The sequence below is a fragment of the Coffea arabica genome, chromosome 9c (genome assembly GCF_036785885.1).
Source record: "Coffea arabica cultivar ET-39 chromosome 9c, Coffea Arabica ET-39 HiFi, whole genome shotgun sequence".
Lineage (NCBI taxonomy): Eukaryota > Viridiplantae > Streptophyta > Magnoliopsida > Gentianales > Rubiaceae > Coffea > Coffea arabica.
This window is the reverse complement of record NC_092326.1, coordinates 43,665,680-43,678,186: the sequence shown is the minus strand read 5'-3', so window position 1 is coordinate 43,678,186 and position 12,507 is coordinate 43,665,680. Positions and strand designations below refer to the sequence as shown.

The 12,507-nt window shown below is 38.3% G+C and overlaps 2 protein-coding genes across 3 annotated transcripts; both read left to right on the top strand.

Moving 5' to 3' along the window:
• Nucleotides 1-349: 349 nt before the first annotated feature.
• On the top strand, nt 350-5,846 carry LOC113709558 (uncharacterized). 2 transcript variants are annotated; one of them, XM_027232347.2, is made up of 5 exons: nt 350-567; nt 2,203-2,454; nt 2,814-2,957; nt 3,111-3,860; nt 5,042-5,846. In XM_027232347.2, exons 1-5 carry the CDS (start codon nt 457-459, stop codon nt 5,435-5,437), a joined length of 1,653 nt encoding a protein of 550 aa, XP_027088148.2. In that variant the 5' UTR covers nt 350-456; the 3' UTR covers nt 5,438-5,846. The 2 variants fall into 2 exon arrangements, with proteins under 2 accessions (XP_027088148.2, XP_027088149.2); XM_027232348.2 differs by having other exon boundaries at nt 351-567; nt 5,529-5,846.
• A 1,514-nt stretch (nt 5,847-7,360) lies between these two features.
• Nucleotides 7,361-9,759, top strand: LOC113707624 (putative F-box/LRR-repeat protein 23). The gene is made up of 2 exons (XM_027229888.2): nt 7,361-8,104; nt 9,009-9,759. Exons 1-2 carry the CDS (start codon nt 7,671-7,673, stop codon nt 9,418-9,420), a joined length of 846 nt encoding a protein of 281 aa, XP_027085689.2. The 5' UTR covers nt 7,361-7,670; the 3' UTR covers nt 9,421-9,759.
• The last annotated feature ends 2,748 nt before the right edge of the window (nt 9,760-12,507 follow it).

The window sequence follows — 12,507 nt, the reverse complement described above, 5'->3', positions numbered from 1 at the left end:
ATGTTCAAATTTATATTATAAGAATACTTTATATTACAATGCCCATATAGTAATATACTTAAGAAAGGTTATAATAAAATAGACATTAAATTTATATTTCATATTGACATTTTTATAAAATTGATTAAATAATTTATTATTTTTCGAAGATTCCCGTTCGGATACAAAACTAGTAAATAAATAAAGAGGAGAGGGGAATTTTATCTTAATTGCTCCGGTCTTTCCTTATTTACTACTGATGCCAGGGCCACTCCCTTTTTTTTTTTTTACTTTTTTTTTTTATTTTAGTGATATATATATATATATATATAAATATTTTTCATTTTGGCGAGATATATATATATAAATGCATTCACTTGGGAGTTGAGAACTGGGCGCAGTGATTATTCATTTCATAACTCATAGCAGCAGGAAGTAATAGATAGATTAGCAGTTCGGTGACATAGGCGCCACGCCATGAGAAAGAGGGCAAGAACCAGCCTTGACACCGCCGTCGTCGATATCTGGAAACGAGAGGTCGGCGACCTCTCCACCAGAAACTTCGCTCATCGTCTTGCCGCATCTGAGGTTTTCCCCTTTTTCTCTTCTGCTTTCGGTTTTTCCTTTAACCTAATCGTTCAAAGTTTTTCTTGTTTTTTTTTCCTGAGTTCAATGCTCTATGGATGTCATAATTTAATTCTGTTTGCGTCATTACTGTTAAGATAATTCACCTGATCATGTGCTTCTTAATTGTTACTCCGTACATAAGTCGATGTGTGTGTGTGTGTATTTATGTATGCTCGGTCGAATTTAGTGTCCTATTTGTATGCACTGATATTATACTCAGTTTTGTAATTAATGGTTACATTCATGAATTTAATGTAATATTTTGAGCAATTGAGTGCTAATTGGTAGCGCGGAATAAACTGATCTTTATTCAGTTTCAATCACGTTAACACTGGTCCGATACAGCTTTGCTTATGGCCTATAAGCTCAAGTTTCGACGGAAGGTATGAGTCTTTGGCTGTTAAATGCACTAGTATTCTCTCTCAATGCTTCTTTCCCCCTCCTTTATAAACGACTACTGTGCATCTTGAACTTTGCTTGACTTTTATTCGTATTCAATTACACTCTGGTCCTATTTCTCACAAAGTACATTCATTTTTGTACTTTGTATGGCACAAATATATTGTACGAAGCCGTATTTTGATCTATAATTGCAAAATTACATAAAAATGAAAATATATTTGCTGCAGAACAAATCCCAACCAATAAAAGTTGCAGTAGAAATTGTTACCAAATTCAATCGATAAAGTTAAATTAAAGCACATAAACAAAGTTCTTTACCTATTCTCTACTCACAATTGAGGCATTCACAATATACTCAGTGCACTTTCATTCAGTCAAATAAATGCCTCGATGAGAGCATTTCCCAGCAATACTTTTCTCATTAGGTATCACAAAGAATGAGCAAGAAAACATTCGTGCATCCTATATTGCAATCAAGTCTTGATAATTTTATTGCAGAAGATGTACGTTAAGTAGTTTCTGTAGATAAAGGTTGCAAGAGATGTTGGGCTTAATTTATGGAGAGTATTTTTTTGTCTTCCATGCTTTGCTTACACCTCAATTACCCCCTTACTTTTCACCCTGCTGGATCTCAGCTTTGCTTATGTGTACATCCTTTTATGGCTTCAAATATCTTTTAACTGCACGTTTGTCTCTGTTGAATCAGGAGTCTAAATTGTCTTGCTGATTTTGTAAGAAATGGTCAATTGTTCTTTTTCCTTTATTTGTGTGTGTGTGTGTGTGAGAGTGTGAGAGAGAGAGAGTGTCTTATTGTCTTCAGTGCAAATGTATAATGTTTGGCTGGTCTCCCAATATACACATCTATGAGGGTCATTACGAGCTACAACTTACAATGTCAGCCTTCCTATGTTGTTGCATCAGATCTAAGTCAATGCACATTTCTTTATATCATCATGCGTTGATGTTGTCATCATGCTTTGATGTAGGAAATGCTGAGTTGGAATTTTTCTTTGTCCTGCTAGTAGTTCTATTAATGGATACAAGGATAATTTCATGGTCTACACGTGGTTTTCCTGTTCATTTTCCATAGCTTCTCTGACAAAAGACCAACATCTGAAGACTTGGGTTGTTAGGAGAAGCTTAGTACATTAAGCTTCATATGTCTGCTATTTGATCGCTGGTTAATTGTCTCAGGATCTTGTGCTTCGTCTTGACATCTTTGGGAAGCTGGATAAACACAGAGGTTGTGTGAACACAGTTAACTTTAATGCTGATGGAGACATTCTCATATCGGGTTCGGATGACAGGAGAGTGATATTGTGGGATTGGGAAGGAGGGAATGTTAGACTGTCATTCCATTCAGGCCATCACAACAATGTCTTCCAAGCAAAAATCATGCCATACACTGAAGATAGAAGCATTGTAACTTGTGCTGCTGACGGACAGGTATAAATTTCATTGTTCATTTAAGTAGGATCACAAGATAAAAGAACATTATCTGCTAGAATTTTTGCAAGCGTACGTAACGTTCCGAAACCTACCTTTTTTTTAGTATCATCAATCATTTTTCTAAGGAGATCTGTCTTTTATTTCTAATTTTTGGGAGCTCACCCATTTTGGATCGTCACCCTTAGCCTCTTTCCTAAAATAGAGTGGGGTTGAAATCTGAGTTCTGTTTGATTAAATTTTTGTTTATTAGTGGTGGTGTACAATCAGTTTGCTCAACAATGAAGACATACAAGTCTTTTTGATACTTATTTAGAAACTCTAATGGATTTTCTTATCAAGGGCATTTGTCTATATAGGTTAGACATGCTCAGATACTGGAGCGTGGAAAAGTGGAGACTAGGCTCCTGGCTAAGCATCACGGACGAGCTCATAAGCTGGCCATTGAACCTGGAAGCCCGCATATAGTTTATACCTGTGGTGAAGATGGATTAGTTCAGCATGTAAGTTTTAATCCATTATGTCCATTCTCTGAACAACCCCTTCTCTCTCTCTCTCTCTCTCTCTCTCTCTCTCTCTCTCTCTCACACACACACACACACACAATGGTATTGCTTCCTCTCTGTTTGAACTTTTTTGGCTAAATGTTCTAACAGATTGACCTGAGGACTGGAGTTGCTACAGAACTTTTTACATGCCAACCTATTAGGGAAAGGAGTTTCCTGTCAGTTGTTCAACTAAATGCAATTGCAATAAATCCAAGAAATCCCAATTTATTTTCTGTTGCTGGAGCAGATGAATTTGCTCGACTTTATGATATTCGCAAATATAAATGGAATGAATCAACTGATTTTGGTCAGCCTGTTGACTTCTTTTGTCCCACTCATTTACGTGGTGATAAGCGTGTAGGGATAACTGGATTGGCATTCTCAGACCAGAGTGAACTTCTCGTGTCCTACGCTGATGAGTTCATTTATCTTTTTTCGAAGGATATGGGACTGGGACCTCACCCAGTACCACCTTCTCCTGTGTCCAGCGGCAGTGATGGTACTGAAATGGGTAATGATCACCAGACAAGTTCATTCCCAGCAGACATGGATGCTGATGCTCTAGCCGGTCCCCAAGTTTTCAAGGGGCACAGGAACTGTGAGACAGTTAAGGGTGTGAACTTCTTTGGTCCTAAGTGTGAATATGTGGTGAGCGGATCAGATTGTGGGAGAATATTCATATGGAAGAAGAAAGATGGGGAGCTTATTCGGGTTATGGAAGCTGATAAGGATGTCGTAAATTGTATTGAGCCTCATCCTCATACCATGGTGCTAGCTAGCAGTGGAATTGAGAGTGACATAAAACTATGGACTCCAAAAGCCCTTGAAAGGGCTACTTTGCCGACAACCATTGAAAAGGTGTGTCATCACTGCTGATTAATTATTTAACCATACTGATTATGGTTTCTTGTTTGGTTTCTACCTACTGGCTGCTTTTTTGGACTCAACGCAACTGCTAAATATGATGCAGCAAATTAATCAATGTGGAGGACTGAAGGGTGGTAAATAAACTTATATCTTGAATGCCGTGGATTGTGTGGCATAGTCTGATTGTTGTCATGACATTTAAATCAAAATTAGTTTTAAAGCCAAAGTTCCTGCATTGAATTTACCACATAAATTTTAGCAGGATGTCTATTAATAGAGTCATTGTGTGCAAGGCTGAAAGTGATACTGGTCCATGATTTATCCAACTGAAGCAAGGTACTAAGCATAGTGAAAAAGACTCGTTTCAGGTGTTGAGGAAGTGCTTGTTTGATGATTCCACTTTTGCAAACAAACAAAGCGTTGGCCTTCTCTTTAATCTTTACACATGCTCCGATGGAGCAACTTTAGCACTTTTGCTACTGGATGCACTTGATCAGAATGATCACATTCTTGTGATGTAAAGTTTTGAGGGTTTGATGGGAGAAATTTTATAAACATACCAGAGATCTAGTTAAATAGCGTTGAAGATTCTCCTCTCATCTTCAAATGTGGTTAATTGAATGTTAAAGGAGAATGTGGTTCTTTCACTAGAGCAAAACTGAATAATTGCAGTGTGTAGCTTTTAAGCAGAGATTTAGGTGAGAACCTGGGTAGTATAGCATTATGTTGCGTTATTAGGGGAACAGAAAAGAGGAGAAGCAGAACTAATAGTTGAAGAGTGTTAATGCCAACATTGCAAATTGTTAATTCTAGCATTGCTTATGACTATTATCTTTTAATTTATTGGATTCTTTTCTACGTGGTTTGCTCTTCCAGGTTTATCGTTAATCCTCTTTCTACTTGTTATCTCTGAAAGAATGTCGATTCTACTTCTGTAGCATGCTTGGTTTTACATTGATAAAATCATGGATATTCCCTGCACTACTCTTGTTCCATCTCTGTTGTGCTAGAACTCTACTTAGAACTTTCGGTAACATACCTAGGGCATATGATGCTACATCTTTGTGGAAGTAGTTAAGGCCCTCTAGTACAATTCCACAATGTTAGAGACACTATCTTTATGGTGGCAGAGAGGTTCTTCTAATTTCTCTGCTGATACTTCTGTGACTAAGGTACTAATTCCTGGTCGAATTCATTTCTTCCCCATTGGCGGATATGAAGATGACAGTGACGATGATGACGAGGAGTATTTCTATTATGATGGTGGTGATAGTGAGGACTTTAGTGATGATTATGAGGAAGAAGAGGAAGAGGATGACGAAGATTCTGTGGGTGATAATGATGATGATGTTGATTGTGAGTCAGTGGATGTTGAGGATGAAGATTCTGTGGGTGATAGTGATGATGATGTTGGTTGTGAGTCAGTGGATGTTGAGGATGAAGATGGTGAAGATGAGGAGTTTTATGACAGTATAATTGACGATTGTGATGGTTCTTTTGACACTATTAATGAGGATGAGGATGAGGATGATGAGTTTGGTGATTCTGATGATGATGACTGGCTGTGATGGGAAAGAAGCGTATGCAATGATTATAGTTGTATAGACACTTGGTGATGATGATCACTGTTGCTGATGATTTTGTACTTTCTGTTTCCAGCGGAGGCCCAAGAATCGGCGCTGGATGTATCATTTGGCTTCTCCAGAGGACCTGATGTTGCAGTTGATTTCCCTGCAAAGGCGGAGGACGAGCCCTGATCGTGGAGGAGAGAATTCAGATGTGGGGCGTGAGCTGCTACAGCTTATTTTGTCATTGAATGGGAACAGCGAAGGTTCCTCTGATGATGGTGGGGATACAACCAGTGCTGAAGATTGTCTCAATTGAGCCATCTTAAAGCAAACCTTATGGCCTGCAACAGAAATTGTACATAACTTAGTGAATAAGTTGAAACATTTTAAGGTATACTGTTTTGCATCATTTGCTTGTTCTCATGTTTATCTCTCGTTTTCTTCCGACTTGGTTTCTCTTTTATGTTTGCTACTGTCCCTGGAATTGAATTATTTAGAATGATCCTGTGGATACATAGGAAGCTACAAAAGTAAAAGCAGCAAATGCCTGTTTTTGCATACTTATTAGCTAGGCTAACTGTTTTTTGCGCATTATGTCCCTGTCTGTTCGTGGTGGTCTTGAACCTGCGCCAGCCAGCCGTGGGAGGCTATTTTTGAACCGCCCAAGCCAACTGCTAAAATCTGGCTAATGGAGAAGGAAATAAGAATAATAAAGCATAAAAGACTTGGTTTTTTTTTTTCGACACAAGGTATTTATCTATTTTACATCTATTTTGACATCCACTCTATCTTATTCCGGGGGATCCAATTGGGCTTATGGGGGGTCGACGGGATCCAATAACATACCTGTTTGGATTAAGAGAGTCACACTTGTGGCAATTAGTGAGATGCAATGTCAATTAGTGAGAGACAAGATATGACCTTGCCTCCCATCCCACTAAGCCTTAAAGGCTTGATGGTAGCCAACTCCTCTATTGGGAGTTGGTTAGAGGGGTTGGTTGCTTAAAAGACTTGTTTGGTGTCGCTAATAGTGGCATCAAGCATTTGTCCAGTGGACTTGTTTGCCCTTTCGGTGCTAAGCAGTACTGTGGGAAACAACTTATTAATGTAGAATGTCTATTATATCCCTTGTTTTAAAATGTATAAATAAAATATTAAATTATATATTATTTAAAATTAGGCTCAATTAAGTTCGAGTAAACCAAAACTAAAATAAAGTCAAAGTCGAGCTGAAGTATTTTGGTTTGACTGAGTTTGAGTTGGACTTACACTCCCAATTCTCAATCGACCGCTACCTCATTATTCCGTGATTGTGGAGTGATTAAGGGAGAAAATAAGAGAGAGTTGCTCAAGAATGGCAAGAGCGGCAAGGAAAGACCAAAAGTAGGGGGCCCAGCACATGTAAGTGGGATTGCGGGGTGCCTGGTTCTTCTTGCTTTGGAATTGGGAAGGGAAATGGAATAATTCCTAGAGGTCTAGTGGTAACAAGGATTTTGGTCAATTCCTCTCAATTTGGTTGGGAATCATGAATGATCAAATTTTAAGGTATAATTCTAATATTTTAATTTTTATTGCACTGGATCAAGCACGCAGTATTAAAATTATTGTAATTTCAAGTACCAAAATCCCTAAAAAGTGTGCGATTGAGAATTGGAAAAAATAATAGATCTATTAGTGTGTGATTATTTATTTATTTTTTTTTGTCGACATAGGGGTGTCCGGGTCAATCTTTACGGGACCCGACTAATCCCCTGCGATCCGGGCCCGGCGCCCCAACTCGATCCGAACATGTTAAGTGCGCGGAGGAATTCAGCGGAGCGGAGACTCGAACTTATGACCTCAAGAGAAAAAAATGAGAATAGTACGAAGAAGAGTGAGGGATTCCAATAAAAAATACTTAATTAGGAAAAAAAAGGGGGGGGGGGGGGGGATTGTCTCATTTCTTGACAAAAAACTCCTTTGCCAAACAGACAACAACGCACCGGAAAGAAGCCACATCCTCAGGCAGGCATGGGCATGAATTGTGAGTGAAAGGTCCCCTTAAAAAGAAAGGGACTGAGCCAAGGTGAAATTGTCGGAGCAAGAAAAGGGAAATAGGCAGAGAATTGGAGAGAGCCTCGATAATTATTCTGATCTGAATATAATGCTTCTTAATCAGTGAGGTATCTGTTGTTGCACTTTCTAACTGGTTCGGCTGTGCGCTGGGTGGTCGACAAGGGCAGGGAGGGAGGAAATGCAAAGAAGAGCATCATGGGATGCTCTACCCAGCACATCCCTAGTGGAGATATTTTGCAGAACCCCCATCAAAGATCGCTTTTGCAGCCTCCCTCTGGTATGCAGATCGTGGGCCGACGTTTCTCGCAACCCTCGGTGCTGGGCTTCTATGATCCCGGCCGAACACTCATCATCTGCTTGTGCTTTTGATGATGCCTTCATCAAACATTCTTCTTCTTCTTCTTATAGTCGTCTGGACCGCCTCGCTTTCGACGACCCTTTTGACGGGCGGCGCAGCCCCGATTCCGACCGCGGACTTGCTATGCTCCGGTCTCTGATTACCAGAGCGGCTGGCGGAGCTGCCGTTACTTCTCTCTATTTCTTCCCCTTTCTTACTTGTGTCGAGGCTTTCCGTCCCAATGATGACGCCCTCCTTCGTCTCATTGCACAAAGGTCACCTCTTTGCTTAATTCATACCTTGTTCAGTTGAAAAGTAGTAATACTTTTTGAGTTGCTGTTAGTAGTAGGTTGCTAATTGACTGAGCTGCCTATATATCATTCCTGATACGTTAAGAACTTTCTATTCCAGTAATTAATTCTGGATGCTTTCCCTTGAAAGAAAGATGAACCGAGTATTTGGAATGTTGAAAGAGCCAAATTAAATTATTTCTAGATGAAATCCCATCATTCTTACGAGTTCAGAGTGGCCTGAACTTTTTGGAAACTAGCTTAAAATTTGTTGAAAGAAAACTGATTCTCCACTTTGTCCTTAGAATATGAAAAATTTCTTTGGGCTAAAAAAAAATCATTACTAAGAAAATCGTGTAGCTCGGCTCTGAAGGGAATGAGCTATTGTAGTAGTACAACTTAAAAGCAGCAGAGTGCAATGAATATTCTCGGTATTGGATATAACTCTTGTGGTAATCTCAGTGACGTTTTTGCTTTCCAAATGCATGATTTTTTTAGTTTCAATTGGTATGATGCAAATTCCCTGGGCAACTCTATGCACTTCCAGTTTTAAGATTGCTAAGCATATATAGTATAGTCATCAATACAGTATGGTCATCAATACCCTCTTCTACAATTGATAGCTTAGAAAGATTCCTGTGCTCAAAATATGAAGTAGAATGGTGTAAAAAAGTAGGTTCAGGATGTAATTTTGCAGCTCTTATGAATTGCAATGCATATAGCGTACATTTGTGATCAATTGCTGGACCAGTAATTTCCTTTGAAGCTTATCAGCCACAATTAAGTTCACACTTATCTTTTGTGGATTTTCAACTTCACCTTCTAGGCTTTGTTATCATACTGCATGTGCCCAAACTTGCAGTTCTGTTTCATTTTGATTTTCTTGCAGTTGCCCAAACTTGAGACACCTTTCTTTTCATGGATCCTACAATGCTACTGAGGGAGCAATTTTGGAAGTAATGAGCAAATGCCCAAAACTAGAGCTTATTGACTTCTCCGACTCCCCGTACTTCACTCCTACAGTTTTAGAACACATGAGCACTTGCTGTCCCGAAGTTAGGGGGATTAGAAGAAATGGATTCTTGCAACCAGGTTTCGCTTCTGCTCTTGCTGTAGGCTTTCCAAATTTGAGGATCTTGAATCTCTCTGGTTCAACTATTGTTGATAAAGATCTACTAACTATCATGACTGCAAGAATTGGGATTCAGTACCTAGACATTACCAATTGCCAGCAGTTGAAGTGTTACATGCACATCATAAAGCGAGCCCCTGTTCAGATATCCCAAATCCTGTATGATTGAGATTCAAGAATTGATTACTACCAGCAGCTATTGAACCTTGCGAGTGCTTGCATAACCTTCAAAATGGTGAAGTTTACCAGAATAGAACTCCAGAGTCGTGTGTTGTTGTTTTCTTCCTTGGCAATGACTTGCTGTCACATAAAAAAATGCAAAGTTGCTGACTTTCATGGGATTGGGCTCTTCTCGTAAATGATGGTGAAGAGGTGAGCACAAATCCAAACGTTGTACTATGTTTTATACTCATGTGTTTGGATAAAGATGTAATTTTTTGAAATAATTATTGTAGTAGCACTTTTTGTAATATGATGTATGTGAGATAAAGATGTGTTTACGATGGAAGCGAAATATTTTATTTTGAAAAAAAATTAGCTATACAAACACTACTCTAGCTTAATTTAATGTCCTTTTTGGATTCTTACTTTTTTTTTTTCAAAGAATTTTTTACATTTCTCGTAAACACATTTCTCAATAACCTTTTTTACCGGTACTTTATATAGATTAAATCGTTAGAAATGCATATTTTTTTTTTATAAAAATTCCAAAGAAAAAAAGAAGCAATTGGTATTTTCCAGGAGCAAATAGCTTATTCCAATTTCCGGGCAAGGACAGACAGCCAGTTTGTTCCACAGTGCACCTTTGAAGTTTTCTCTTTGGGCGGCGTTATTGCCGGAATAATTTTGCTCAACAAGACAAATGGTCAAAGCTCCACTAATCAAACCAATTACCGCTGGAACCCAGTTGTCCTTATATTTAACCATCTTCTTCCCCCACTTCCTTTTCCTCATGAAATTCTCTCCTCCGCTAGATTGAGACGGCAAGGCGGCGTCCTCGATTGACAAATTTGCCCGACCGGCAAATCAAGAATCTCCGCCAGCAACTCCACCAGTTACAATCTCATATTTGTCCAAAGATGATACCTTCCAGGCAATGAGAAAAACAAAGCATGGTGCAAGGTCGTGGAATTTGGAACATCGAACATCACAAATTGTCGCGCTGCCTGAAGTGTCCACCTCACATGACTTGCCATCATCATGGTGAGTTATGTCATAAAAATGGCCAGTCCCATTGACTTTTTTTTAAAAAAAAATTTTTATTTAAGGGTGCATTTGATAAAATCAAAATCTGAATTCATCAAATTATTGAATTGTTAAGTACTAAATCTAATACGTCTGAATGTGCGTATATCACATTCAGTGATAAGTTCTTTAGCTACGAAATTCATTGCCACTTAATTAATTTAGATGTTCAAATTTTTTTTTTTATTAAACGCATCTGAACAATTATTTTTTATTTTTTTACCAATTTCTCTCAAATTTCTTTAAAAATTAAAGTTCTTCTAAATCTTTTTCAGAGTTTATCGTAAATCGCTCCTTTGTTATTTACGAGAATCGTTCTCTTGGGATTAATTCTAATCCTAGGGATAACTTTAGGGGGTCGTCTTGGATTAATTCTCTAATCTTAGGGATAACAACAGACAGCTTGTGTCTGTGGTCCGTAATCTTTCTTCCGTCAAAGTAAGACGAAACTTAGAGAAATCGAATATTTTGGATCAGGTGCAGAATTTCTAATCGTATCTTTGATTTGATAATTGATGGTGATAGCTATCGAAATATCATCATCTCTGGCACCGTATGAATGGCTATAACTATCTGGAATGGTACACTTTCGCTGCCGCCTCACCGCCCCTGTGACCATAACTACAGGGTCATGATCATGATCATGATCATCACATATTACCTCTTTTTTTTTTTTTTCTGTCATTCGCGTTTTTTTATCTATATCCTACAATATTCTAATCTATCTAAAGGAGGCTCAATTGAACTTGCAGAAAACAGGTGGAGACTGAACTATTATCGGACCAGACAGGTGCACTACGCACCCATCTGAACATTTTAGAAGAGTCTCTTATTGTGGCAATTGATGGAAAGTAAGGTTCGAAACCTTGACCTCCCAGACTGGTGATTATCATATATTATCTCTAGCACCACCGTAGGAAATTTGTTAAAATTGCCAGTTGAAGAGCGTTCCAAATAGGGCTGCAAACGAGCCGAACCGAGTCGAGTTTTGAGTTAATCGAGCCGAGTCTCAACTAAATTTTACCAAGCTCGAGCTCGAGCTCGAGCTCGACGAGCTGGCAATTTTCGAGCTCGAGCTCGACTCGAATCAAGTCGAGCCGAGCTCGAGCTCGAAAAAAATAAAAAAAAAATATTTTATTTTCAAAAAAAAATAAATAAAATAATATTTTTTTCTGAATAAATAATAAAATATTAAGGATATATCCATAATTTCACTATGAAAATAAAAAATAAAAAAAAATATATATAATATACGTAATTTTATTATTAAATAAAAATAAAAAATATATATATATACTCAAGCTCGCGAGCCGGCTCGCGAGCTAACGAGCTTAATATTCTGAGCTCGAGCTCGACTCGAGCTTGACTCGAGCCGCTCGCGCGCGGCTCGCGAGCGGCTCGATTCGTTTGCAACCCTAGTTCCAAATCTCATAGGATTGGTTGGATAAAAGAAATAGAATTTGTTGAGGTCACTGCAAGGTATAACTCATCTTCTATCAAAAAATTGCATCGTTTTTTGTGATCATATATTAACTTTTTTTTGTCACATATATCAAATCGCTACAGTAATCTTTTCATAAAAAATGACGGAAAATACAATCTAAACTAAGCATACCTATTTTCAATGGTACGCTTCCGCTGCGGCGTCACCATCCCGTATGACCATAACTACAAAGTCATGGTCATGATCATCATCATCAATCATGGAAAACGAATTCGTGAATTAGGGAACCGAATCTGTACTCTAGACAAGGGATGCAAAAGGGTGTAGTTCACATCTTCTTTCATCCACAGTTATGAGAAAATAAAAGGACAAAGTGGATCCTATTAGCAATTGGTTGAGGACTAAAAAAAGGCTTTGACTATTCTGTCTTGTTAAGTAAAATCATTCTGGCCACACAATAATAATGCAATCACTATTTTTAAGAGTTGATCTTAGATGCTGCAGTGCGCTGTTAGTGAATACACTATCATTATCACGGTTGGATGATTGCGTGGTACAAATGTAAAA

Bases quoted from the DNA above. Each gene is read 5' to 3' on its own strand.
- LOC113707624 (XM_027229888.2), top strand. From the start codon at position 7,671: ATGCAAAGAAGAGCATCATGGGATGCTCTACCCAGCACATCCCTAGTG. The intron at 8,105-9,008 runs GTCACCTCTTTG...ATTTTCTTGCAG, and splicing joins CTTCGTCTCATTGCACAAAG to TTGCCCAAACTTGAGACACC.
- LOC113709558 (XM_027232347.2), top strand. From the start codon at position 457: ATGAGAAAGAGGGCAAGAACCAGCCTTGACACCGCCGTCGTCGATATC. The intron at 568-2,202 runs GTTTTCCCCTTT...TAATTGTCTCAG, and splicing joins ATCGTCTTGCCGCATCTGAG to GATCTTGTGCTTCGTCTTGA. The intron at 3,861-5,041 runs GTGTGTCATCAC...TCTGTGACTAAG, and splicing joins TGCCGACAACCATTGAAAAG to GTACTAATTCCTGGTCGAAT.